Source organism: Orussus abietinus, unplaced genomic scaffold (assembly GCF_000612105.2).
Source record: "Orussus abietinus isolate OABI.00-Male unplaced genomic scaffold, Oabi_2.0 scaffold126, whole genome shotgun sequence".
NCBI classification, from domain to species: domain Eukaryota; kingdom Metazoa; phylum Arthropoda; class Insecta; order Hymenoptera; family Orussidae; genus Orussus; species Orussus abietinus.
In genome coordinates this window covers 19,622-46,586 of record NW_019394338.1, presented here as the reverse complement: position 1 = coordinate 46,586, position 26,965 = coordinate 19,622, and the positions used below count along the sequence as shown (strand labels likewise).

The window sequence follows — 26,965 nt, the reverse complement described above, 5'->3', positions numbered from 1 at the left end:
TTCAATTGTACGCGCCCCAACCTGATATTTTAAATTGTTTCCTAAATTATTTTAAATGGTCAAAATTATATGAAAAGCGTCGAAAAATTTAATCCACACCGATAAAATAAAAATCATCTGTACCCATTTCGGCGTCCACCATGTGAATTCGACGTATCACCATGTGAAATCCTCAAATGATAAGTGGCTACACCATGTTATAGACATTTATATTTATGTTGGTGTTTGTTACACTCTACATTGAAGTACGGCATATGTAATTGAAGTAAATTTATCGTAAAGAAATAGAAGTGAACCTCAAGAAATCCCTTGAATTCAACATTTTTGAAACTCTAATCGGCCCACGGCACTATCTGTCATACTTAGCGGAAACTAAATTTTGACTCTATGAACACGTATAAAGCGCATGTTGCTCACAGGATATCCGAGAATTTTACTGCACACATAAATGTTTTTTCGATGTTTCCCACATGAACCTGTAGTTTTCTATTACTATAACGTTCTGAATTATTATGCCTATAATGTGTGAAGGTTGAGTAGCTCGAACTCTTGCGGCCGTACCCCGCAGTGCAGCGCCTGGGTTTCACAAGCGCGGCGCAAGTGAAGTGGTACGCGGCGATCCACGGCTCGCGTCTCCTGCAGACGCGTGAGCCTTACGGATAGGTTTATAAGATGCCGGAAAATAGGACACCGGCAGAGTCGTACGAAGGGAAGAAACTCGCCTACACATAGATTCTCAAACCGATTCGCAGAACGAGACTTCGAGGTCATTCGAGGGAATCACTATAGGCGCGATTTAACATGTCGGTCCTACCCCGTCGTGTCGTCTCTCCTGATCCGGAAGTTCGAACCGTAGGGCCAGTTGACCATAGGACCATTCGAGGAAATCACTATAGGCGCGATTTAACAACTCGGACCTGCCCCGTCGTGTTGCCTCTCCTGACCCAGGAGTTCGAACCATAGGACCAGTTAGATAATTATCGTTACCGTAGTTTATTAACACGTTAAGCGCGGAGCCGAGTTTTCTGAGCTTTCCGTTTAGGCGGCACAATTTTTTATATATAGAATTCTGTATGCCGTGTCTGTCCCCAGAGACTGACGCCGCGCTTAACGTATTAATCAGTATTTACTACAGATAATAGTCAATTAACTCTTTCATTACGGATTAACCGTTGTAGATTGTTATGTCTTTCAATATGTATTTTTCACATTACGATTAGGATAGCACGCTAGCAGACGTATCCGGTCTGCTTTCAATCTTTCGCTTACAGACCTTAATCGACTGAAATCAACCGATCTCTATCTATCAACGAAACACAGTAATAAACATTATTATTATTGTTACAAATCTATTGCATCTCTTCTCCACCCAGACATTACTTCTTGGGAACATTCTCACGGTCCGAGCGGGCTACTGTCGCTGGAAGAGACCCGAACGTAGACCGCGGCGCACGTGACGCCACCTAACCTGCGCGCTCCGATTTCTGTCGTTACAAAGTCTTCATTTTTAGGGGATTCTAGGCTTCTAAATGGCGAAAAATATCAAATATATGAGTTATTGTCTGAAGTAAACAAAAAATTCTTTTTCGATCAATTAAATTCCATGGGCATTACGTTCTTCTTTGGAACCTCCATAATTACATGCTAATGTTTCAAATAATTCGGTATACCCATTTCAGATAAAAGTTATATAAATATTTTGACAGTCCACAGACCACTTTCATTTCATCTGAAGTTCTCCGAACAGGGTGTACCGAATCAATTGGAACTTTACTGCGTTATTATGGAGGTCCAAAAACAGGGTCTGCAATTCATTAACTTTCGTTTTTCAATAAAAACTTATTTATTTATCCCACCCTAGAACAAAAAAAGACTTCGTCAACACATTTTTTATATTTTACGCCATTTGAACGCTTAGATTCGAAAGCGAAGAATTTCAGGGCGTAGTCCTGATTGAATTGAAAAAAACTGTAGTAATCGGACATTACAGATTCATGTGGAAATTATCAAGAACATATTTCTAAATGTCGTAGTGGAATTCTTAGATATTTAGTTATCAGCATGGGCTGTGTAAGTGTTTTTAAAGCAGAAATATAGTTGCCGCTAAATGTGATAGATGGCGGCGTAGGGGGACTAGAATATCATAAGTTATGGATACAAAGGATTTCTTGATTTGTACTTCGATCTCTTTATGATCATTCGTACAAATACAAATGTCGGCAACGTGACGCACCTCCTTATGATATTACTCGGGTATCCAAAATGGTGGTATCGCTGAAGTTTCAAATGATTTGGCGCACTCAATTCAAAGAAACGTTTTTAACATTTCTTGACACTTCAGAGATCACTTTTATTTCACGTATTTTTAATTCTTACTGTAAGTATGTAAGATGCATCGCCTTTAAGCATTACTTTTTGGTAAATGAGACGTTATTTTGTAAAAAATTAATCTAAGACCTGAATGCTTCAGTGAATATCACCAGTGATCTGATGAATTTCATTGAAACTTTCAATCAGGAAGTTTCAAAGTTTCGCACCAAGTGCATTAAAAAACTTGTGCGAGAGGCACCGAATACTTAACGCCAATGTTCGGCACTTCAATTTCATAAATATTAATTTCTCAATTAAAAGAACTCATCATGAAACCAATTTTGGCATAATGATACTACGTTCCGTTTTGAAGAGCCTGCAATTTTTTCAGACTTTTTAGAGCCATCCGCTAAACGCAACGCCAATTTAGAAATATTCAATGTCCCGCAGATGCTTCCTGTAGTCGATGTCTTGACGGCCCTGGTGTCGTGTTTAGGGTCGTCCCTCGGAGGTCGAGCGCCGCGCGCGTCGAGCCGGGCCGTCGCGCTTACCGCTAGCGTTACTGCGCGAGACCTTGAAACGTCCAAGTTTTCGCTCTTGGTGACCAAATTAAAATTCGGCACTTACGTTGTCTCACAGGGCTTAAGGCCCAAGGGATGATAAAATAAATGGAACGGTCGGTTCATATATTTCTCCAGGTACGCCACTGAAGAGAGAGAGGAGTTAGTCGAATCCGACGTTCCCGATAAAATAATTTAAATGCCACTTTTCGGCAGAAGAGAAGGCAAGGTACTTCGGGGACGACTAATTCCCCTTTTATATTAACTATCGAAAAGATGTTACTAAAAGAAGGGGTTTTCAGCCTATATCCCATCGACGCTTTCACGAGTTCACGGGCAGTGTGTATTATAAAGAACATGCCTAAAGACAAAAGAAAAGAGATATAAGGGACATCAAATATAATTGGACCAGCGGCCCCCACCGTCCCCGACCCCTCCAGTCACCGCCGCCCGGACCCCTGGTTCCTTGTGGCCGGTGTAGAAGGGAAAAGAATAGTACCGTTTTGTGACGGCATTTCCCCCACAGAAATGCCACGTCACAATATATATATTGTGATGTGGTGGATTTTGGCCCACCAGTCACATTACCTTCGGATGGCCGTTTAGCCCCTTTTCAATATGTGGAGGCACGTTCTGGTCCGGCGGTCCCCGATTTGCAGAGAACCTAGCGCCGACTATATATTAATTTAGCCAATTTTAAACCCTTTTACAGGTTTTGCTTTGCGACTGCAGAAACCGAGATATTTTTCCTTGCGGATTCTCCAGAGGCGCCACTCGGGATACGCCTTTTCGCATTTTCTTGTGCATTTTTTTCTATTGGAAGAGCATAATTTTGTGATCTCAAATACTGCCCGGAATATTCGAGGAACATTATGACGAATTTTCGAGAACGTATAGCCTACGTAGAGTCGGATAGCAAGAGGAACGACGACAGCGTCGACCTCGCAGAGGTCGCGGCTACGTCGTCACTCGCTGCTCTGAAAGCCGCCTCGAGGGTGGAGGCCGGCGGCTACGCAGGGGCGTTTCAGTACGAAGAGGAAGGACTGCGACGTCGGGGCCCATGAGGGGAGCCGGCCGACCCCGTCTTCGCCACCCCAGCAGCCCTGCCTGCGGGGCGGGCCCATAGTTAGTCCTGGCGGCTAGATGTGGGCCACCCGCAGGAACGACAGGACTACCCAAACAAGAGCCAGGTCGGGGAATGGGGCCTGGCAATTTTTCCCGGTCCCGATCGGCATGGCGGCGGACGGATGCCGCGTCCTGGGAAAACCCGCTCGCGGCCAAGTTACGGCGACAGGGAGCGGGCAAAAAGATACGGGTCCTTAATTGCCCGGGAAGCCTGACTTTCGGGCCAGGAGCCTGACCGGTCGCCGCCGAGAGACCCGGGCTTGCTGAGGTCTGCCCGGGTGGACCCTCCGAGTAAATTTCAGGTGGCCGCTCAGGGAGAAAGAGCGGCACGCCAAGGAGCCGGACGGGCCTGACCCTTGAGGAGCGCGTACCGCACGAGAGGCGCGCGCGACCGCCCCTGCCGCCACTAGCCCCACTCCGCACGCGCCATCGATCAAGCGCCACGAAGATTTCGAAAACTTGAGCAACAGCGGAGCGCCTGAGTCAATCAGAGACCGGAATTAAGGATCCCGGAGTGATCGCCCGAAATCCTACATCTGGGCGGACTCCAGGAGCGCCGGCCATCTTCGCCCACGTACCGGCGGATCGGACGCATCAACGGCCAAGTTTTCCTGCGGTCTCTGGTTCCTGGATCTTTTCTGTGCTACCTGACTGCCTGAACCTGAAGCCGACGTCGGAGCCCAGGAGTTGTTTTGTGAGTTTGCGGGGAGCCCTTTTGAGAAATATGGAGAGAATGAGGTCAATTTTCTAAATAGAGTATATTACCGAAGAATGATAATTATCTGAATTTCCTTTTTCTCTGCGTAATTTTGGGGAAATTAGTAGCCCGGGTTAATAAGCGGCTTTCGTTCGCGCCCGGTGAAGAGTTTTCTTTTGTGTAAGTCTCGTGCCGGCGACAGGACTGGGAGTCGCGGCGGCCTTTCCGCGTCCCGAGCAGGCGAGCATTTGCGTCGCGTTTAAGGGGGGTTGAGAATCCGACGGCTGGAAAAATCAAAGAGAAAAAGGAAGTCCTGGTCGCGATTGTCTTGTAGGGTATGCCGAAGGCTCCCCGGACTAAGACCAAGTGTCGTCTCCGAAGTTGTCCGCGTTTTTCTTCTTTTTCTGAAGGGGGTAAAATTGTAAAGACTTCTAAGATTTCGAACCGCGTAGAGTAGAGCGTAGCGAAAATAAATTTTGAGTGATCGCGAGTAATTTCGAATTTCCTCGCGACTGGTGTCGGGAAAATCGTTTCAAGTGTTTGAATCGTTCCGTCGTACGATTTTTCTCTTTTCTTTTCTTTTTCTAAGTTCGCCGCGTGGTCGCCCGCGTCGCGTTCCACGTGCGCGGGGTGTGTAAGTCCCGATTTCTGGCGCATCTTATCTCGAATTTAGCGCGCCGCAATTTTTGCCCCTTCGCAGTCGTATTTGTGACGCATTTTCCTTGTTTTAACGAACTTTCAATATTTTTGGTGTAATTTCCTATTTTTGGCGCAATTTCTTTCTGTTTATAGCTAATTTAATATAGTGTTAGCGTGATTTCGTGGGTCGGGCGCATATTCATATTTTTGGCGTCGCTAAAGATTCCGAGAGCATAGTAAATATTTTGCGTCGTGTGGATTATTATTCGTGCATGCTTATTTAGCGTATTAATTTGATATCAGTATGGCTGACGATGATATTCTGTATTATCTTAATTCCTCTCTCCTTTTCTTCGTTGTATTAGAGACCATTGTGGTATTTTGTATCGGGAAGTGTATTGGTACTTCGCGCGAAATATGTCTTAATGTCAGATATATGTTCGAAACCGATCACGTTTTTGATATCATGTGTACTTGTTACATTCAGCACAGAGCGAGCAGCCAGTGAGTAACTTCGAATGTTTTACAAATTATTTAGGTGAGCCCAACTTTCCGATTACCAACGTTAGCCCGAACTTATCGAGGTTAGATTTCCGAGTCATTTTAGAATGATTTAGAATCGAGTCCAATTTTTCCGAATATTTCAGGGACTGTTTAAGTTGGCCAAATTTCTCGAGTATTCTGACCCAACTCCTTTTATTTTGTTATTTCCTAATACCTCACCTCGCGCTGTTTCCCTGAATCTTTTCTGGTGTTATCTAACGCATTGTAATTTTCTAAGTGAGATTTCCTCTCCAGTCTCGACCGAGTCGGTCCTATCCTGCCTTTGTAAATATGACAGGCTACCTGGCAAACCCACCCAACTTAATTCTTTTCTTTTGATTAAAGCTTTATTTTCTTATTAATTAAGTGTTGGGTTAATTATTTTACGGTCTGACTACCTTCCCTACTCTCTCTCTCACTTTCCATTTCTGAGCCATGATAAAATAGTAGTTTTGAGCAAGCCGTAGGGTTTTGGAGAATTCGTCCGTTAAAAGTCCTTATCCCACCCTCTCCGAAGTTGGCGCGTGCGCTCTGGGCTATCCCGCCGCGTCGCACCGGTCGGAGTCTTTGTGGAGTCTTTTTTTGATTATCGCGTTTCGTGAGAATTTTGAGAATTGGCCTCCGGGGGAGGCCCGGCGCTCACCTTTTGAGTCTTAGTGGAGTCGATTCGGAAGGTATCCTGGCGGACTCCGGGGACTCGTAAGTTTTAGAGTGTTTGGTAGCCTCTTGAAGGATCCCGGTGGGCTTTGGGAGTTTACGCGGTGAGGGAAGCTGAGTCTCTCGGACGGTCCCGCTCGACGCGATCGGGCAAAGATGATGCGCGCAAGAAACCGAGGTGCAGTGGGCCTCGGCCGAGGTAGATAGACCCGTGGGTAATTTCCACGTCACAATATATATCAGCGCCCGGCCCGCACGCGTCGCCGGGTAAAAAAAAAACAAAGGAACGTGGCTCCTTCTTGGATAAATCGCCGACATGTGAGGAAGTTTCGGGAAGTTGTGTGAACTCTGAGTGTGAAATTTTGAGAATTGTGAAAACTTGAGGATGACAGAAAGGGTGAGAGATGACGAGAGGCGAGAAGACCTTTGTTGAATTACAGGTATTGGCCTTAGAGCCGTTCTTTTGAATTTGTTAGGGAATTGGTAGGACGCGGACGGTTCCTATTAGGGCTCCGCCTTTTTTTAATTGAACTTTGAGAAACCGGAAACTGAGATTGATAAGAAATATTTCCGAGAGAATTCTATACAATTTGGTTGCAGCGTTCAAGCTGTTTGTCGCAAAGTTTTGTAAAGTACCGCTCTGTCTAGCAGGTATGTAGTACCTTATACTTTTCTCTACATACCGTTATATTAGTTTTGTTGTTTTTTTAATCATGTTTTAGAAATGTAAATTGCACCGAACGGGTAGGCCCGACATAGTGCAACATAACGCAACTAAAGATCTTTCACAAAAAGGACATGAAACTACGATTAGGTGCAATAAATCTAACATCACAACAAAAATTGAGCGAAATACCTTAAGAAAAACGAACCCTGGCACCTCGACGAAGACCGAGAACTGGTATCACAGCCTTTACCAAGAAAATAGGGTTCCGATATGCATCAATGTGCCTTGTGCAAAAAATAGCTTTACGAAGATTACCCGAAGATATTCGAGGATCTTGATAATATAACTTGCCCTACCTGTGCAAATTAATGTGTATCCTACCACCGATGTCCATGGGCCTTATTACCTATACGTGCAGGTAACAAAGCCCAGTAGCGCGATGCTGCAATTTTTTGAATTACGTATTCGTTTAGAATTATATTTTGTTTGTATAGTTTGTAACTGAAATAAACATTGTTCGTGTACACTCTACTCATTTCCCCTTCCCTAAATACTTTATATTTTAGTTTTTACAAGCCCTTCAAATTATAGTGAACCTTATTACCCTAATTGTAAGATACCTTACATAAAATTGAGACTACAACAATACTGTCTACGGAGGCTGAAACAATATTGAGAACGGAGTACGAAATGTCAGAAACGAATAGAAACGGGGATGAGTTCTCTGTCTTAGTAATTCAAATGAGTAATTAAATTAATCATTGCAATACACTTAGGAACAGAACACAATCCACGTCACTGACTAGGTTGTTAGGCAGTTATTGGTTACATACTGCAACATGTAACATGTAATACAATCAATGGGACCCAAAACTATGTCAATAGTTACGTGTAACTAAGGCTGCAAACATGCGTGTAAAGCGACCCCCGGTACAGACGCAGTGATGCAAGTGACATTAAAGTGTTACAAAAAATCAGCTGTACGCATTGCAAACACCCGCGTTTCGGCATTTATCGCTCGTCGACTAATCACGCGGAACGGGAGCATGCTCGAAAGCCGCGATTACAAGACGTCCCGGAGCGAGACGACCTCTTTGAGGGCGGCCCGGTAGGACACAGCCATTTGATTCCGCCGAGCGGAATCCTAGTTCGTCCCCGGGCGACATCCGGCACCGGTCCCCGCCGAACGAAAAGTATAAATAGTGTGACACGGAATGCGTTTCAAAAGAATGACACAAATTTTTGACTGACCCCCAGTCCTAAGATATATTCATGTCAAAACTCCGCGGTAGTCACTAACTGCGATCAATGGGGAGGCCCCGGGCCCGAATCCGTTACCGCGGCTCCCACATGTCGCGCCGTGCCTTTCGGCACTTCCTCGGGGGGAGGAAAGTCTCCGCCCGGAAACGCGTCGAAGTTTGACAACGGGACGGAGCCACACCGTCCCGTCGGGTCGTGGACGAGGCACTTCGCATCGTACCTACCGCCGGCCGGTTAGAGCGGTCGGTCGAGAGGAGGGTCCTCCCCATTCAACTGCGCTTTTACCCCTCAAATGAGAGGGAGGGAATGTCCGACGCCCGCGGGCGCCCCCTCCTACGGGTATGGTCCGCGCGCTCGCGTTACCGCTCCGCGGCCTTGTTCTGGAGCATAACTTGCTCGCAGGAGGCCATCGCATCCCACGATCTCTCGTCGATGACCATCGCGCCAACGACGGCCGGCAGTGAGAGATCTGTTCCCACTTGTTGGATTAGGACGTCCCACGTCCCGCGCTGGACACATCTCTAAGGTGTGTTGCGCAGTGTCCCGATCCCACCGCATTGGTGACAGTGCGCCATCGCCTCTCAGCCTATGCGACACAGGTACTCTCCGAAACAACGATGCCCGGAGACCACCTGCGTCAGCCTGTAGACAAGCCGACCCCTGCCGCGGTCTACCCAGCCATCTCAATGGGCAAAAACCTCCCCGACTGCCAAGCGGCGAGCCGCTCGCTCCATTTGGCCCAGGGAAGACGACAGGATTGGAGCTTCGTCACCTTGAACATACATTCTATCGCCCCCCCCCCCCCCCGTTAGCGGAGACCGTGGATGAACCGATAAACGATTTTTTCCGCCTCCGCCTGAAATTCAAAGGGCGATAACCCAGAAAGAGCTGCCGCCGCCTTGTGAGATATCGTGCGATACCCCAGGGTGACTCTGATGGCCACCCTTCCGTGCGCGGACTAACCATCAGGTCGCCAATCCACGCCGGCGATCCATAGCTAATTATGGATCACACGACGCCCACGTAGAGGCGGCGGACCTTCTCGTCCGGCCCCCCAGCGTTCGGAAACAGGCGGTCTAAAGCAGCCGCCTTTCATTTCACTTGAGGAGTCAAACGGCCGAAGTGACCATCGAAACCCCAGAGTCTGTCTATGTCAAAGCCGTGGTACCTCATGGTATCTTCGACCTCGACATCGGTATTACCTACTCGGATCTGGGTTTGGGGCGAGCCCCCCTGAGGCCTGGCATGCAGCCAATTAATCTTCTGAGGGGCCACTTCGAGCTCCAATCCCCGGATCGCTGCAATGACGCACGCCACACCCAACTGCGCAGGGCGTGCGGTCTCTCCCCGATCCTCCCCGCAAGCCAGCACACACGTGTCATCGGCGTAATACATGAGACTGACATCCGTTTAGACTATTACCTAACCTAACCCAAATTAACTTAAATTAAATCGTTGCAAAGATTACACAAACGATATATAAAATGAAACTTACGTTAATATTTCCAACTGTTTTAGGACGATTTTGTTTGAATTCATTTGGATTAGTGTAGGTTAACAAACAGAACTGACCGCCATGAGACGGCCGGCCATCTGTTAATTGTAACAATACATAAAATTCTACCTCACTTAATCATATTTAATTATCGAATTATGTTCTAATGGATATATTAAAATCAGAATTTTGAAGAAAGCGTTAATATGATCACCGAAATGATATCTTCTTTTAAATCAGTATTCAGCAAGATAATGAGTATAATGATGATCGCAGATACTATAACGAGGAATATTTCTTCGTGTGTCTCTCCATAATCTTTGTACATTTTTCGTATGAAGTTCACTTTCAAGAACCGCAAAATTAAATGCACGTTTTATTGTTGTATGATCTGAGTTTTTAATTGTATAATCAGTACTGAACGTGTACATTCAACTCATCAGAATTATTTTGTTGTTAACTTTCTAACAAACAACGAGCGACGGCTAAAATCTTGAGGAGGTCACTCAGGAGGGTGATCTTGACAACATATGCTAAGGTCAAGGTCAACGGAGGTGGGTCCCCTAAACCCCGGTTTAACCTCAGCTTTTAGGGTAATTACTGCCAAAACTATGTCTCAGTGACCAGAAAGTAATTCTTAAAAATGGCGCATTTCACATGTTTGTATCAAGAAACAACATGACGTCGCTGCTGGCGTTTCAGCTGCTAGATTGGTACTTTGACCCACTGTATGCCAGTCTGTCCCCGTCCTGGTAGCATTATTGTATTACATGGTATTTTATGATTTTTTTGCGATGTGAAAAGAGATTACGTATGTATGTACTGTACTCTTATGAAACAATGTACGGAATCATAAAAGATTCACGTGTAATAACAAAAGAAATTTTGACCAATGAAGTTTCATTTTAAAAAAATGTCAAATTAACGTCAAGTCGAAGATGCAATCAAATAATTTGAGAAAGTTGTGTAACGGGCGCCTGTATGTGTGCAAGTGCCTTAATTTTTTCGCAATTTTTCTAGAAGTTTTAAACTACATTTGATTCTCTAACTATAACAACAATAGAGTTACAGAATTGAAATGTGACAAAGATTGATCATTGATAGCAAGATACTAACTAATGTATGCAAAATTTAATTTTGTGTACGAACACTTTTTACATGCTTATCCAGTTATATTCTTTGAAGATTATTGTAAATCAATTTTGATGCAAGAAAAGCTTTTAGTTTAAAGACATTTTCTGAAGAGTTACTGAAACCATCAGTACTATTTTAACCCTGACTAATCCTAACTAATTTATCCCATAAGGTAATGTGAGACATCAAAGAAGCGTCGTTTATGAACCTTTCTCTGAACTGGGTGTATCGAATGTTTAAAATTTATAACATGAATGTGGAGGCTGTAAGGAAGGTTCTAATAACTTGCGACGGGAATTATGGGTCTCGCACCCACACCCTGCAAATTAGATACTCCGTAAAATTCTCCCGCAATAATTCCGAGTTCGGCCGGGCGACGGAATTCGGAGGCTCGTAACGGCTCGCTTGAATTTCTTTAAGGCGCCAAGTATGCCTCGGCATACCATGAGCCGCGGTCTCTTCCGGCTACGGCCCCCGGCCACTCAGCCCCGCGAGAACCGATCAGGGCCCTCGCGGCACGGCAGAGATGGGGGGTTCCGGAAAGGAGCGAAGCAGCGAATGGACTCAAAATAGGAGCCGGATTGGGATTTGAGGGACGCAAATTTTCTTTGACCACTCGATCCTGCGGGAACTCTCGTTTATTCCGCTAGACACGTTCCACGGATATTTCGGGACCCCCACGGGTTTACTATTTCCGGTTCGACAATACAGAGGAGCGGGTGGCTCCCCTCGACACTTCTCCCGGCGCCCCGGGAGAACCAAAGGACCCAAGGCCCAACTCTACCGTCGCCCGAACTCCCGCAACAGGTGGGACCGATTCGAGCCGGGCGGGTTGACAACGATCATCTGGGGGGTCACTTTCACGAAACACAAAAATTTTAATTGTGCGCGGAAAAGAGTCCCGGGTCTACCGGGCTAAAACGATCGCGGTGGAAATCGGTACGCGGGATCCTATCCTCTTAGCGTTTCCGTTACCCGCGACACGAAGAATGGCGGCGGTGGGTCGCATGTCGAGGAGGAGACGAACATATTCATTACGAATGGAGCGGAACTGAATTTAGATTTTATTCCCCAGGCGGGTTTGCTTACCGATGCTGTAAAAGCGATACTTCAAAGGCGGTAGTCACGATCGCAACGGAATCACGGAATGCGGCGACGGCAGAGACCGGCTTCCGGCCCCTCTGGCAGCTCTCGGTGTATCCTGGACAATGAGTTCCGCGGATCTCTAGGACCTCTGAATTTCGGAGGTCACCCACGACCGATTCCGTCAACCGCTGCCGAACTCGTCTCCCGCCGGCAATTGACAGCGATTACGCTAGGTGTCAGGAAGAGTATCTCGACTCGGTTATTGAATGCTCGAATTATCCTCCTCGACTCGTACCGACGGTGGTAATGACCCGCAACATCGGGCAATACCCGATACTTACTTGCTAACAATTCTTATACTAACGAATTTTTACAACACATACTTACAATGATCGTCCAGGATGACCCCGAGAGCCGCCGTTGAGACTGAAATTAATTGTATCTACAATTTGGTACTTACTGCCCTTGCCGCGCTCTTAATTGTGACAGCAGAATTCTGCCACGTCACAAACTATAAAATTGAATTTTTTTACATTTGTTTATAGATATTTTACATTTTTATAAAGAAATGAAATGTTATGGGTATGAAGACCTTCTTTACAGCTTCCATATTCACGTTGTGAATTTTGACACGATTCGGTACGCCCAGTTCGTAGAAATGTTTCATGAAGGATTGATCCCTCAGATGCCACTTTCACATTCCCTTAACAACAGAAATACTATCTTAGAATCATGAATATAGACACGTGGTCTCAGAGACCACTTCAATTTTTTTTCACTGTAGAGTAAAAATAGTACTTAAACTGTATGAAAATTAAATCTTTTACAGAAGGTTGAGCGAAGTAGTAACCAAACAAAAAGAAATAAAAAGTTTGAAGAAATTTTATCAGTAAAATGTATACAGAGAAAAAAGAATGAAGTGCATGGTTAGGTTTGTCAAACCGCGTGTCTGTAGTTCGCGTCTTTGGTTTGCAGAGAAAATGTACGTACCATCAGTTTTGGGTAAGTATAGTACGTCATGTAATATACGTGGTTTTCTACGTGTATATTACAACGTATAATACGTCTCACGTTCTCAACCTGAACGCAAAGTATATTACGCCCTTCTATTTCTAAATATAAAATAATAAATCCAGGGAGAAGTTTGATATTGAACAGGGTTAAACCGAAAAAAATGTTAAACACAAGCGCCAGATTAATAATTCCTTAACAATTTTTACATATTTACATGTGCGCTAAAAGACGTTACCCTTACGAATATACATATCATGCATCTGTGGAATTCGCCATATTGAAAATGTAAAATTCTAAACAATTTTGAATATAAACGCCAAATTAATTCATTGTTCCTTAAAATATTTTCGTGTTTACATATGTGATGAAAGACGTTTGTAACCTAGTCGATGCTGTATCTAGTCCATCTACGGTATTCTTCATATTGGAAACGAAATTTACTTACTTTTCTACGATTTTTCACGGTAAACTACTTTGTTTACGTAATATACGTCAAACACTTTGAAAAATTACCCATCCTTGCGTACCACCAGGCATTCATCAGATATTGTATCACCATAATGGATGTTCAGCTCATATCGCACGTATTATCACATAATTTTTTTTTAATGAAAGCGTCTCCCTTATTGTACTCGAACAAAAGTGAATTGAATTGTACATTAGTTTTGCCTTATACGACAGAGCATGATAGAAAATAATCTATTACTTTAATATGTTATACATCATTGTTCAGTTTGTTTCATTATGTGATTAGCGTTTACTTTTTGAATAGAGGGTGGTACCAAGTCAGCCTGTACGAAAAATATCGAGATTCATGGTGTCAAAAGTGGCTGGACCACCAACGGGGGACTCTACAAATCAGCATTCATTGAGCGAACAGAATAAATCGCAACAATGTCAACAGTCGTACGAAGACTCTAGAGTTACCGTCTCCGTAAATACCCAACTGGATGAATTTCAAAGTAAGCATTGTGGAAGTATATTTATCTAACTTCTTCAGGTGATGTGAAAGGCGCCGACAAAATTTAATCGACGTTGGTAAAACAGAATTCTGACGGATGTACCATCTAAAACAATCTCTGATCTTCACCCTTTTCGACGGTAACGTCATTTCTTATAACAATTTCGATAACATAGTACGCCATTTATATTTCTGTCTACACCAAAAGGTGAAACACACTCTACACTGAGAATTATAAGAAATTGTATAGATCACATGTTATTTCAGTAGAATGATTTTAAACAGGTGGTAGGAAAAATCAGCAAGTTCCTTGCATTCATGATTTTTGGTATTCATTATCGGCTGCGCATAGTCCTATTTTAACACACTAATCGGCAGCGTTGCCGGTAGCATTTATCAACTAAATTTTTGCTTTAATAGAGTGCATACAGAGCACGTATTACTCACGCGATGTTAAAGAATTCTACTGCACATATTTATACAGCTTTTCTAAATATTTTCATAAGTCTGTAATCTTCAATTACTAATGTTCCTAATTGCTATGTCCAGATCCTGAAAATCTTCATTTCTTATTCTAAGCTTTCAAAATTGGTAAAATATCAAAAATATGTATTATCGATGCCATTTTGGTTCTAGTTTAAGATAAATGAAAAAAGTTTCGCGTAAAAAATGAAATTTCGTGGGTATAAGATCATCCTTTGGGGCTCTGCATTGACGTGGTAGAGTTTGAAACGATTTGGTGCACCCAGTTCGGAGAAAAATATTATAAGTAACAAAGTCTTTGAGGCTACTTTCACATCATCTAAACATTTATGAAATATGAAATAAAATAATCCCAGTTTTTTACATTTCCCGAAAATAATAAAAAGTAGCATTAATATTACTTAACTTGAATTGTAATAAATGAGTCTGAACTATAGCTGTAATTCAGTAGTTTAATTTTTTCGGTATACAATAAAAATCATTAGTTTATGTCTATATCGAATAGCATATATTTCAATTGAGACAATTTAAAGATAGGGTATATATCAGTGACTGCCAATTGCTCTATGATAGCAGGCAATGGTACTTTTTATTGAAGTCGATTCTAATATAGTGTGCATCTGTATTCAATAACTCTGCTGATCTCTACATTTTATTTACGAAGTTAATAATATAGAACCAACATGTACGAGAGAAAAGCATACAATTTACTTTGTTAACTCTGTGCGGAAGGGATAGTTGGAAAATGGTTTAAACCAACTTCATATATGCGTCGGTCGTCCACAAAGGGTTCAATAGAAATTAAACATTTTTCTTATTTATAATAAGAAGTCTCATCCACGAGTATTAAACATGGTGTCAAAGAGAGTGAAATTTTTATCTAAAAGGTCCTTTTCTGCTTTTGGCTCAGACCGTTATTTATTAAGTGATTAACAATTAAATTTGGCCATTCACAGCGAGCAGCCAGGGTACTCAGGACGTAGAACGTCGTGATGTATATGCATTTGCACTTGCCGTATATAATCTTGGTTAAAATTTCATTTTCAATTTTTAAATATTTAATAAATGAATCACTAAATTAATTAAGAAATAAACAAATGAATAAGAATAAGAACTGTTACAAAATGATCCATTATTGACTCACGTAATAATTTTGAAAAACTAATTACCCAATGTTAGTTAATCAATTACTGCTTAAATGATGAAGTGTCCAGTAATTTAATTAAGTTGATATGAAAGGCTTACAGAAATTTAATCAACGTCGATAAAATAAAATTCTTTTATACCCTTTTCAACAGTTACGCTATTTTGGATGCTCAAGGGGTTAGAAAAGCCGGCAGACCACATGATCGACATTTGTATTTATGTTGACATCTGTTACACGCTAAACTGAGAATTATACGGTATAAAGTACTCCATATGTCATTTCAGTAGACTTATTATAATGAAATCGAGGTAAAACTGAAGAAATCCCTTCGATTCATGACTTTTGTCACTCAAATCAACCAACAATACCATCTGTCACGTTTCTAAGGTTCATCAAGTCTTTATTTGCGATTCGATGCCTTCAAAAAGCGTAAAAAAGCAAAAATATACGCGGACAACCCCATGTTAGTACTAGTTAATGATAAATAAAATTTTTGTATTAAAAAAAAGGAATTTCACGAGTGTTAGAACTTACTTTTGGACCTCTTTTTTCACATGGTTAAATTTGAAACGAACCGATATATCCATATCGGAAAAAATGTTCATAAACAATTTTACCCCTCAAAAGCCGGATTCACAACACCTTAATTTGTTTAATAATTCATTGGTTGGTTAATATTTATTAAAATATTTATAAATGCTTAATAAAATTTAAATTGATCGATTTTCAAACCGAAAAATTTTGTACGGTAAACGAGAACGGGCCCACGGTGTGCTACGTTCCAGCACAATCCACCATTTGTAAATTTTACGCCCCTACTTAATTAATTCATCATTTTCATAACCTTCCATCGCTCAACATTAACTGATATTAACTCGGTAAATAATGGTCCGAGCTAAAAGTGGAAAAGGAATTTTCAATTTTAAATTCGACTTGAATACCAAATTGATCCATATGGGACACCGTTTACAGTCGAGGATAAAGATATCAAGAACCCATATGACCTACTCAAAAGAAATTGTAGATAGCACAGGTTTTGGCAGAGTGAAGAAGAAAGAACATAAGCATTTCGAATGAAATAAAAATTACGAAACTGTGTCTTACAAACAATATTTTATGCGTCAAAATTTGCTTCCAGATGTACCAGTACAAGTACTGCATAGTCGAGAGGGATCCCTACCGCTAACGACACCCGTTACCTCTGCTAGTTCTTCAACCACTGAGGTACTTACTCTACTCGAACGTAAAATTATGTATTTTTATCGATCTTTATATCATTAATAATAAGAGTAAGTAATACCATGGCATGGTTTTCGCCATATTTTCACTACCCTTACTCTAGGTCCTTACTCACATCTCACTTTTAGCTTTGAGAGACGTATTTTAGAGCACCGTTAAAAGCAACCCTACTGATGTCTCGTTTTTAAACCACTTTTATAGAAAATCTTTAAAAGAAGCCATAAATGACATATTTTAGTAGTAGTACCTACCGATACCCCCTTTTAAGCTTCTTTTTGAGCGCTTTTAGGATAATTTAGGATGATGTATTTTAGCAGCAATACCTCGTCCCGCTGTTTAAACCACTTTTATAGAAAATCTTTAAAAGAAGTCATAAATTACGTATTTTAGCCGCAATATCCACTCATACCTCTATTTAAACTTCTTTTTGAGCGCTTTTTTGATAAAAGTGAGCGACGATTTCCTAAAAGTGGGTAGGGGGACTTTAAAACCGCTTTTAGCTGTCAAAATTATACATCAAGATTTTACACCTTTTAGTTGTCAAAATCGTACATGAAAAATGGAATACATTAACGACATTTTTCACAGAGCAAAAGCTCGCGAAGTGAATACAGAGCATCAAATAAATACCAGGGACTTCTGAAGTCGAATTTATGTCGTTCTTGGCTAATCAAGAAATTGGGCTTTAGTTCCGGCTATATTCTGTCGAACTCGCTTCCATTTTAGTGGCAAAGTTCAGCAGACTCTGAATTTTTGACATACAAGAAACGCACACGTTGGGAGCACGGAGCGCATACGCGGAACGCAGTCGTCACATTTTTTCGACGTTGTCATATTACATTTAGTAAAAGTGGCCTTTTAACTAAAAGCGATCATAAAAGAAGGTATGAGTATGGCGTCTTTTAGCAGCGGTCCGATCATCTTTGACTAAAAGACGTTTAAAGTGCTGCTGAAAGTGAAAGCCCTTACACTCTAAAATAGGCGCCAGCCACCACCGGGCGGCATTAAATTATTACAATCTAACTCTCACAACACTAAATACTCAGGATCGCGAGTTCCCGGTCTGTACAGCGGTACTCATTATACGACGCGCAGTAGCGTTCTCTTGGTTGTTATCGGTTTTTAATCAAGTTCCAAAATGGCGAGGCTCTAATTAATAAGAACCGGCCGCCGCCTAAAAGATTCCGTAACAATTGTAATATCACGACCGAGTGGTCATGACGAGGCTCTGCTACTTCTCGTTGTCTCTTCGCTCTCTCTTACTCTCTCCCTCTCCTCCCCCTCTCTCCCTCTCCCTTTCCCTTCCTCTTCCCCTCTCTCCTCTCTCATTCTCTCTCAATCTTAAAATCTCAAAATGTATCCTATTTCAACGGCTTCTCGGAACGTCTTCCCACGTCGATAGTTTGACCAAGAAAAAGGAGACTGGGCTCCTTGTACTTTTTACCCTGCGGCACGCGCCTCCGATTAGCCGAACTCCCTACGAGACCAATCGTAGCCGATAACGCCGCTCTTCGGACCCCCGTTCCTTCTTACCGGCCATACTCCGACTCCTTAACATCTACGAGCCTGCTCTCTAACCTCGGATATTAATCGGTGTAACCTAAGTAACATATAGACAAGAGATACTTATAGACTAGTGACTTCCCTTAACCCCTACCCCAAATTATTCCAGTAGTTTCGGAGCAAATCACCGTAGTGATAATGAGCCACGTCATTTTGCGCTGGTCATTCAAAATCTTTCATTTTCCTAAATTACATTATTTTTCTCTTAAATTTGTTGCGGCTTTCGAAAATGACCCGCGTCAATTATCGCCAGAGAGCCGACGCAAACATCAGCCTTCTTATTCATTATTTATCAGGGTTGATTGTCATAATCTAAAAAAGAAAGAACTGGTTTATGATAACTAAATTTTGATATATAGTGCAACGCGTTTTCCTGTACCCGAGGCGCGATGGCAAACGGTGGGAAGGATTGGGGTCCGCAGGTGGAACGCCTCTCCGCGAGATCGGCCGGAGGGAGTTCGCCCGACCGCCGCAGGGCCGTGTTTTATTTGTATTAGGGCGCCAGGCGCGAGAAGCGCGCCGCGGCCCGCGGATTCCCGACAAGGGCAAGGCCGACGTCGCGGGGCGAGAAACGGCCCCGATCACCGGCTGCTCAGCCCCGTGGAAGTCCTTACGACTGTCCACGGCACGGTAGAGGCGGGGGGTTCGAGGTCCCTATCACGTGACTCTATTTTTTCGTAAAAACAGTGAAAATCCAATTTTATCGTTTCACCACGGAGATTGTATTACTAGTTGGAAACGGGTGATGTCTGCATCGTCGAATCCGTTGCGAAACAATTTTAGCCTCTGAAACTATTTTTTAATTTATTTATAAATAATTGCATGTTATGAAAATCAATGACATTTTGAAGAATTACCACGTTGACACGACTTATGTACGATGAATTGCTCACGATATAACCCAATGAAGGTAGTCGGGATATACCCTAATACCACCTGCATTCATTGTTTACAACCGATGTGTAAATGTTTATTGGCAAAAAGCAAAAAACATCTATTTCTTAATTTTTTGCGAGCAATCACATCGCGTAAGTGGAACTTAAGTAGGAGTGCTTGTTTAATGGATATTACAAAAAAATGTCACCTGAAGGGTAGTTCACCCCCTTGAGGGGGTGTAACATTGCCGAGGAATATTGTGTTGTCACCGTCCTTATACAGAATACGTTTATGCAAAGTTTTGTAGAAATCCCCCCACTGCTCCTACGAAAAATACTTAAAAAACCGATTTTTGGCTAAAATTTGGGGGGTTGTTTCACCCCTTAATTGAGGACCATTGCAGGTATAAAGAAACACGTGTCTCTTATATTTTCATGTTCTTCAACATATATGAAACAATAAGATCGGAGGCGGACACTTAGGAATGTTCCCTTGTTAGTCAGGCCGACTCAGGATTTCCTTTCGCAAGCGTACGTCAAAATCGCGTGCTAATTAATGGAATTCCATTACTATCTTTCGGTTTACCGGGTTATGACTATTTCGTAAACGGTGCCTACGTAACCCCGCAGAGAAACCAGTCAATGCTCACCAGTTATCTTTAGGAGGAGAGCTCATTTCTAGCACTTTCATCTGACCTGGGATTATTCACCCGATTTTGTATCCTGCAGTAAAAGTGCGAAGTCTCTAGACAAAGTATAGGGCAAAAAGGTTTTGGGCGGAAGAGTAACATACATGTCTTCACTTGAAAACAGTTTGAATTTATCCAATTTATCCCTCGTACCGTAGGAACAAAAATTGTCATTAGAAGTTAACATGGTCTACCTAGCCATATTGATAGTACTTGACGACAAACAGGAAAAAGAAGGATGGAACACTGAGAATAGCGAGAAGAACCCCTCGGTATATTTTAAAATCAATTTCATATGAGTAATCTTAACAGTAACGTTTATTATTAACACAAATACTTTTTTATATTATTATGTATTACGGTACATTAGCACTAATAAATATTTGTTGTTGGTCTGTAACATTCATTTTCATCTCATCATTATGTCGCATATAAAACTTTCAACTCACCACAATTTTTTGTTCCTACGGTACGAGGGATAAATTGGATAAATTTAAATTATTTGCAGGGGAAGACATATATGTTGCTCTTCCGTCTAAAACATTTTTTTCCCATACTTTCAGTCTAGAGATTTCGCATTTTTACTGCAGGACATAAAATCGGGTGAATAATCTCAGGTCAGATGACAGTGAGAGAAATAAGCTCTCCTCCCAGTGATAACTGGTGAGCATTAACTGGTTTCTCTTCGGATATGCTGTCGACACCGGTCGTGCAGAATAAGCCGTGGAATCGGCGCAAAATGTGAATTGCTGCGAGTGACAAAATCCTTTTTCCAAAGAAAACAAACATTTAGAAGCAAATAAAATTAAACCCAAGTAATAAAATATTATTCTGAAACATTTCTCAACTTGTTAACGGTTCAACTGCTTCGTCCTTTGAATCAAAGTATACATATTACAAACTCGCGGGAGGTACTCTCTTTTAACATTTTAACCCGATTTGAGTTACAAAATCGCCCCCAGGAGGACGAACTGCATGGGGTCCCTCATGGGAGCTCTTGTCCGCGAAAAAGGATACAGAACATTGTTTGAAGTTTTCTCTGTAGGTGGTAGCGCTATCGCTAACGGACCAACATGTAGTACGCAATCTTGTGAATCTCAGACAACGCGGGAGACCTGTCAAATTGAAAACTCAGAAAACTTACGTTTTACTATCCGAGCCAAAATTTTTTCAATTACAATACTTATGTATATCACAAATAAATGCTCATAAGAAAATTGTATAGATAAAATATACATTAAATATTTTATCTTAGTTTAGTTGGAAAGTGTGACTGTATTACAATTGTATGTCTTCAAATCCATGCCCGCGCTTTATTCAAGTAGTGGTTCCCAAGTGAATGTGGCGCCACCTAACAATGTATCCGATTTTGAAGAAACTTTTATAACATTGTGTTCATCCTCCTGGTCTCTAGTTTCCATGGTGTGCGGCACAAATTATATGAATTTCGCACCTTTAGGCAGTCTGATTCTGTAACTGGATCCAAAAACCTAACATTTGTGGCCAGCCTTAAAGTCCCTAAACAGCGAACTCACACTACCGAGGTTAAAGAAGTTTCACTTAAGACATATCTTTGATGTATTCTTGTAATTATGTGACTGACAATTGTGTCTCAATAAGTGTGCGTATAAATAAATATGTTACAGAATGAAAAGGAGGATAAGAATCGGGGGCTAACACCGAGCGAAGAGTATCAATTACTGATAAAAAGGTTAGTTAATGTTAATAAGTAATTAGTAATGATTTTTTTCATATGTATTGAAGTTTACATTAGTGGTACAACACATGTTTTATCTTTGATAGGCAAACAATGGAATTGGAAACACTTCAAAGAAGGCATCGAGAAGAATTAGAACGTTTTCAACAGCATCAACTACAATTATTAATTCAGCAACAGCAACAAGCAAGTGCATTGCATCAACACCAACATCATCCGATGCTTTATCACACTGTAGCCACCGGTGTAGCAACTGGTAAGTAGTCCACGTATAGCATGTACAGAAATAGAAGTTATTAATAATGGCCATCTTGTTTGCATTTGATAGATGTTAATTTAATCGGTTCACATTATCTTTCATTGTATAGTTTCCATATTTTGTTTCGTAAACAATGATTAGGAGCCCTGCACAAGTAATATCTTAATAGTAAAATTAAATTGATTGATTTTAGCATTTTGTTCCGAGACAAATAAACATCGTTGTAAAAGTAGCTGCCGGGACTAGTGAACGTATTCGCGATTTTCCTTTATTTTAATAAGTTATGTGTCATTTCCATACACACGGAAAGCACGCGGAATGTCTTTTAGATAGTTTATTCCGTGTTCCGGGCTTCGCGTCAATTTCGTATGCTTTCCGAGCCTATGGAAATCCTACATTATGTCGAGTACACATCTGAACACGAACGCATATAAGGCCAGGCGAAGCCAAATGAGCATACAAATGAGAACGAGCAATCAAGGAGCAGCAAACTGCCTCGGGTTTGTTCGGCGCCTGATCTGAGGCAGTACAAATGATATCCACAAGAATCGAAAAATTCGATTCGATGTAGACAGAGTTTGTTTCTATTTTGCTTCACAATGAATCGAACAGACGTGGATGATATTTATGAGTATGAATGGATCGATGCCTCGTTCGTTGCTTCAGATGATTTCGTTCACAACCAAAAATCCGGATACACATCTGAACATGAACGCGTACGAGGCATTCGTTCTGCCTCGCCTTGTCCTGTACACATTTGTGTTTATATGCGTATCCGGCTTCCAAACGTGTACCTGGATTTTTGGTTGCAAACGAAATCATCTGAGGCAACGAACGAGGCATCGATCCAATCATTTGTTCGTGTTGGGTTGTCCGAAAAGTTCGTGCCGATTTTTAAGGAAAATTCAAACGCAGCACATTTAAATTTCAATATACATTTATTGAATTATATAGGTGCTATTTTGTTCCACAACCTTTCTCCATCTTTCACGCAACTTGTATATTCCATTCTTCCAGAACTTCTCAGGTTTTTCAACATAACTTTTTATGTCGACCAAAGAGTTAAAGTTTCTGCCATTAAGGGAATTTTGTAATTATCTAAATAGGTGAAAATCTAAGGGTGCAATGTCTGGTGATTGCGATGAATGGGGTAGTACATCCTAACTAAGCTCCAACAGCTTTTGTCGAGTATTCAGAGACACATGAGGCCGCCGATTGCCCTGATGAAACACGACTCCCTTCCGATTCACAGGTTCTGGACGTTTTTGATCAATTGCTGTCTTCAATTCGACTAATTGCAAACAATACTTTTCCAAATTTATCGTCTGGTTGTTTGGTAGAAGCTCATAATACAGGATTCCTTTCCAGTCCCACCAGATACAGAGCATGACTTTCTTCGGATGAAGATCGGCTTTTGGAGTGGCTAAAGGTGATTCATTCCGCTTTGACCAAGATCTTTTCCGCTCAATATTATTTAAATAATCCATTTTTCATCCCTTGCCACTACTTGCGTCAAAAATAGTGTCTCCTCGTTGCGTTTATAGAGCGAGTTGCAAATGGAAATACAATTTATCAGATTTCTTTCCGTTAAATCGTGGGGAACCCGTACATCAAAACGGCTTATATAGCCAAGCTTCATAAGATGCTCGTGCATTTTTATATCTTTAACATTTCGTCTAATTCACGTGTCGTATAGCGTGAGTTATTCTCGATTAGTGTTTTGATTTCATTTTCATCAGTGATGGAGAGCCTATTCGGGCGTTTTTAATCTTCAGGGTTGAAATCCCCGGCTTCAAATTACTTCAGCACAATTCTTTCAACTATACCACTGCCACCATAAGCAGCGCATATCTTGTTTGCTACTAGTGCTGCATTTTTACCTTTTCAGTACAAGAAAAACATCAAATGCCTATAATGCACTTATATTCCATATTTAAGAGCGTATAAAACTAGTAAAAATTAATGCATCCCAACCACACTTTTTTCTAAAGGTGCCTGAAATATCACCCTTTAGAATATGTACACATGTCAATTGTTTTCAATAATTTTGATATATTCAGACCTGTCCCAATGCCACCTACCGAAATTCGCACGAACTTTCTGGACAACCCAATAAGTGTCATCCACGTCTGTTCGATTTGTTACGAGGCAAAATAGAAATAAACACCGTCCATATCGAACCGAATTTTTCGACTCTTGTGGATAGTTGGGTATACATCTGAGCACAAACGTGTTCGAGATAAGGCAGATATACAAGTGTGGTCAAAGAATCGAAGTGCGGCAAACTACCTCGAATCATTTGGCATATAATTATGGACGTATAATACATGGACCGCTCACTCTCTATGATTGAATATGGCTCTAACTGGGTCTAATAGAACAGTGAGAGAATGAGAACTGACCCCGTAGACTCGCGTCTACGCTTGTCTGCGCACAGGAATGCGCAGTAAAGCAATTTGCGTATGTAAATATGTATATCGCTGTTAAACAACTGTCAAGAACTTACTGCACATTCTACCTGCGCAGACAAGCATAGACCCGATCGGACCAGGTCTCGTTCTCTCACAGTTCTGCGAGCGGAACTCAATGAGCATACAATCCGAAGCTGTTCGAATGCCATTTGGTAAGATGTCCGTTCATTGCCTCGAACGATTTCGTTCATTACCGCATACACAACTGAATACGAGGCATGCGTTCTGCTTCATCTTGCCTCGTACGCATTCGTATTCAGATGTGTAACCAGCTGATATCATTTGTACTGTCTCAGATCGTGCATCGAACCAACCTGAGGTAATTTGTCGTGCAATAATTATAAAGAAATCGAAGTAAAACTCCAGAAATCTTCTGGATTTTTATTTTCTGTGGTCCTAATTGACTGCAGAGGGATCCCTTGCGCCATCTGTGGTTTCCAGGTCAATTAAATTTTCACTCCGAGACCTCGTATTCTCATCGTTTTAGCATAGAAGCGCGTAAGACACATTTTTACTTTTATCCCGCTCAAATGCGAGTTTATAGATTACCAGAGTATTCTAAATTGTTATAAAATTGTCCTGGCACCTTCGTTTCTCATATCAGAGCTTTCAATAATTGTATATTAATCGAAATATGAGAGCTCGACGCCATTTTCGTTCTGGCCTGGGCAAAGTTAAAAAATGTTGTTGAAAAATCAAAATTTTGAATGTGCCAGGACTATTCTTAGATGATCACGAGTCAAAGTTGTGGACAGTTTCGTCCAATACCCTTAATAAAAAAGTGTTGTATTCGAACCGACTGATTTGAGGGAAGTTTCACTTCGGTATGAAAGGGGGACGGTTCCGGGCCTGCAGTACCCAGACGATCGTTCGTCACCTTCACCCGATCGCCTAGGCGGAGCCGTTCGAGCCACTCTACGAAATTCCACTAGGAACGAGACCAAAAGACAAAAATACGCAAAACTCGACAATCTCAAAATCTCAAACGACAGTAAACAGTACTTGAAATACTAGGTTCGAACGATCTCTCCGCCTCGACGTTCGTCATGGCGCACAGTGGGGCCAGAGAGGGTCCAAACTGGCATTAAATCGAACCGTCATGGAGTGATTTTGTAAGTTGCATACTTCTTTCCGGTTCCCTTCGTAGTGTTAAAGGAAAAGCATATATGCAGCTTCTTGAGTTATTTTGGTTTGTAAAATTAGTAGGGAATAGTTTGAACAACTTATCAGGACAAGTAAGACGATAAAGCAGATGCATGAATGATTTTATTGGTCAGAAATCTACAACACTACATCATATTCATCGTCATCTTCGTCCGCATCGTCATTATCATCTTCGTAAGCATCTTCATCATCATGGAAGGCCTCATTGGCGTCATCGATGTCATCGACCCCGTACTGAATAGAGACCTGTACGGGAGGTTGTAATAAATCTAGGGCTTCTTTTGGAAGGGGTTCCTTTTTTACCCTTGCTACTTGTCGCTTGTAAATACGCGTCGAGAACAGAAAGTAGCAAGAAGTAGCATAGATACTAAACGCTTCGAGAATATCAGACGTGTAACCAATTCGCACAAGTAGTAATTGAAACTCGGACTAACTCGGAACATGATATAATAATGTTAAAGTTTCTGAAATAATTTTTAAATATCCTTTATCGCTCATGGCTCTGTTATGTCGCAACAGCCGCGACATTCTGAGGTGCTATTTTAACAAATGGAATAGTTATGAAACCCTCAAATTCAGGTAAGTCATCTGTCTTCATAAGGATAGATCTGTATTGAAGTGCATCTTCGCTAGAAATGTAAGCCACATTGTTGTGGCTTACTTTTCTAGCGAGCCATGAGTGATAAAGTATATTTAAACATTATTTCAGAAACTTTGACGTTATTAATCACGTTCCGAGTTAGTCCGAGTTTCGATTACTATTTGTGCGAATTGGTTACACGTCTGATAGTCTCGAACCATTTAGTGTGATTGCTACTTCTTGTTACTTTCAGTTTTAGTCGCGTATTTACAAGCGACAAGTAGTAAGGGTAAAAAAGGAATTCCTTCCAAAAGAAGCCCTAAACTTAATACAACCTCCCGTACAGGTCTCCATTCATGACGGGGTCGATGACGCCAATGAAGCCAATGAAGCCTTCCATGATGATGAAGATGCTTACGAAGATGATAATGAAGATGCGGACGAAGATGACGATGAATATGATGTAGTGTTGTAGATTTCTAACCAATAAAATCATTCATACAGCTGCTTTATCGTCTTACTTGTCCTGATAAGTTGTTCAAACTATTCCCTACTAATTTTACAAACCAAAATAACTCAAGAAGCTGCATATATGCTTTTCCTTTAACACTACGAAGGGAACCGGAAAGA

At 41.7% G+C, this 26,965-nt stretch overlaps 1 protein-coding gene across 5 annotated transcripts in view; it reads left to right on the top strand.

Annotated features, from left to right (window-relative positions):
- The window catches only part of LOC105697780, a 232,841-nt gene that overhangs the window by 202,325 nt on the left and 3,551 nt on the right, over positions 1–26,965 (top strand). For all 5 annotated transcript variants that reach the window (XM_023431828.1, XM_023431830.1, XM_023431829.1 and 2 more), the window contains 4 exons: positions 13,960–14,149; positions 16,917–17,002; positions 21,791–21,855; positions 21,948–22,117. In XM_023431828.1, coding sequence (XP_023287596.1) covers positions 13,960–14,149; positions 16,917–17,002; positions 21,791–21,855; positions 21,948–22,117 — 511 coding nt within the window. The remainder of the gene's footprint in view (positions 1–13,959; positions 14,150–16,916; positions 17,003–21,790; positions 21,856–21,947; positions 22,118–26,965) is intronic.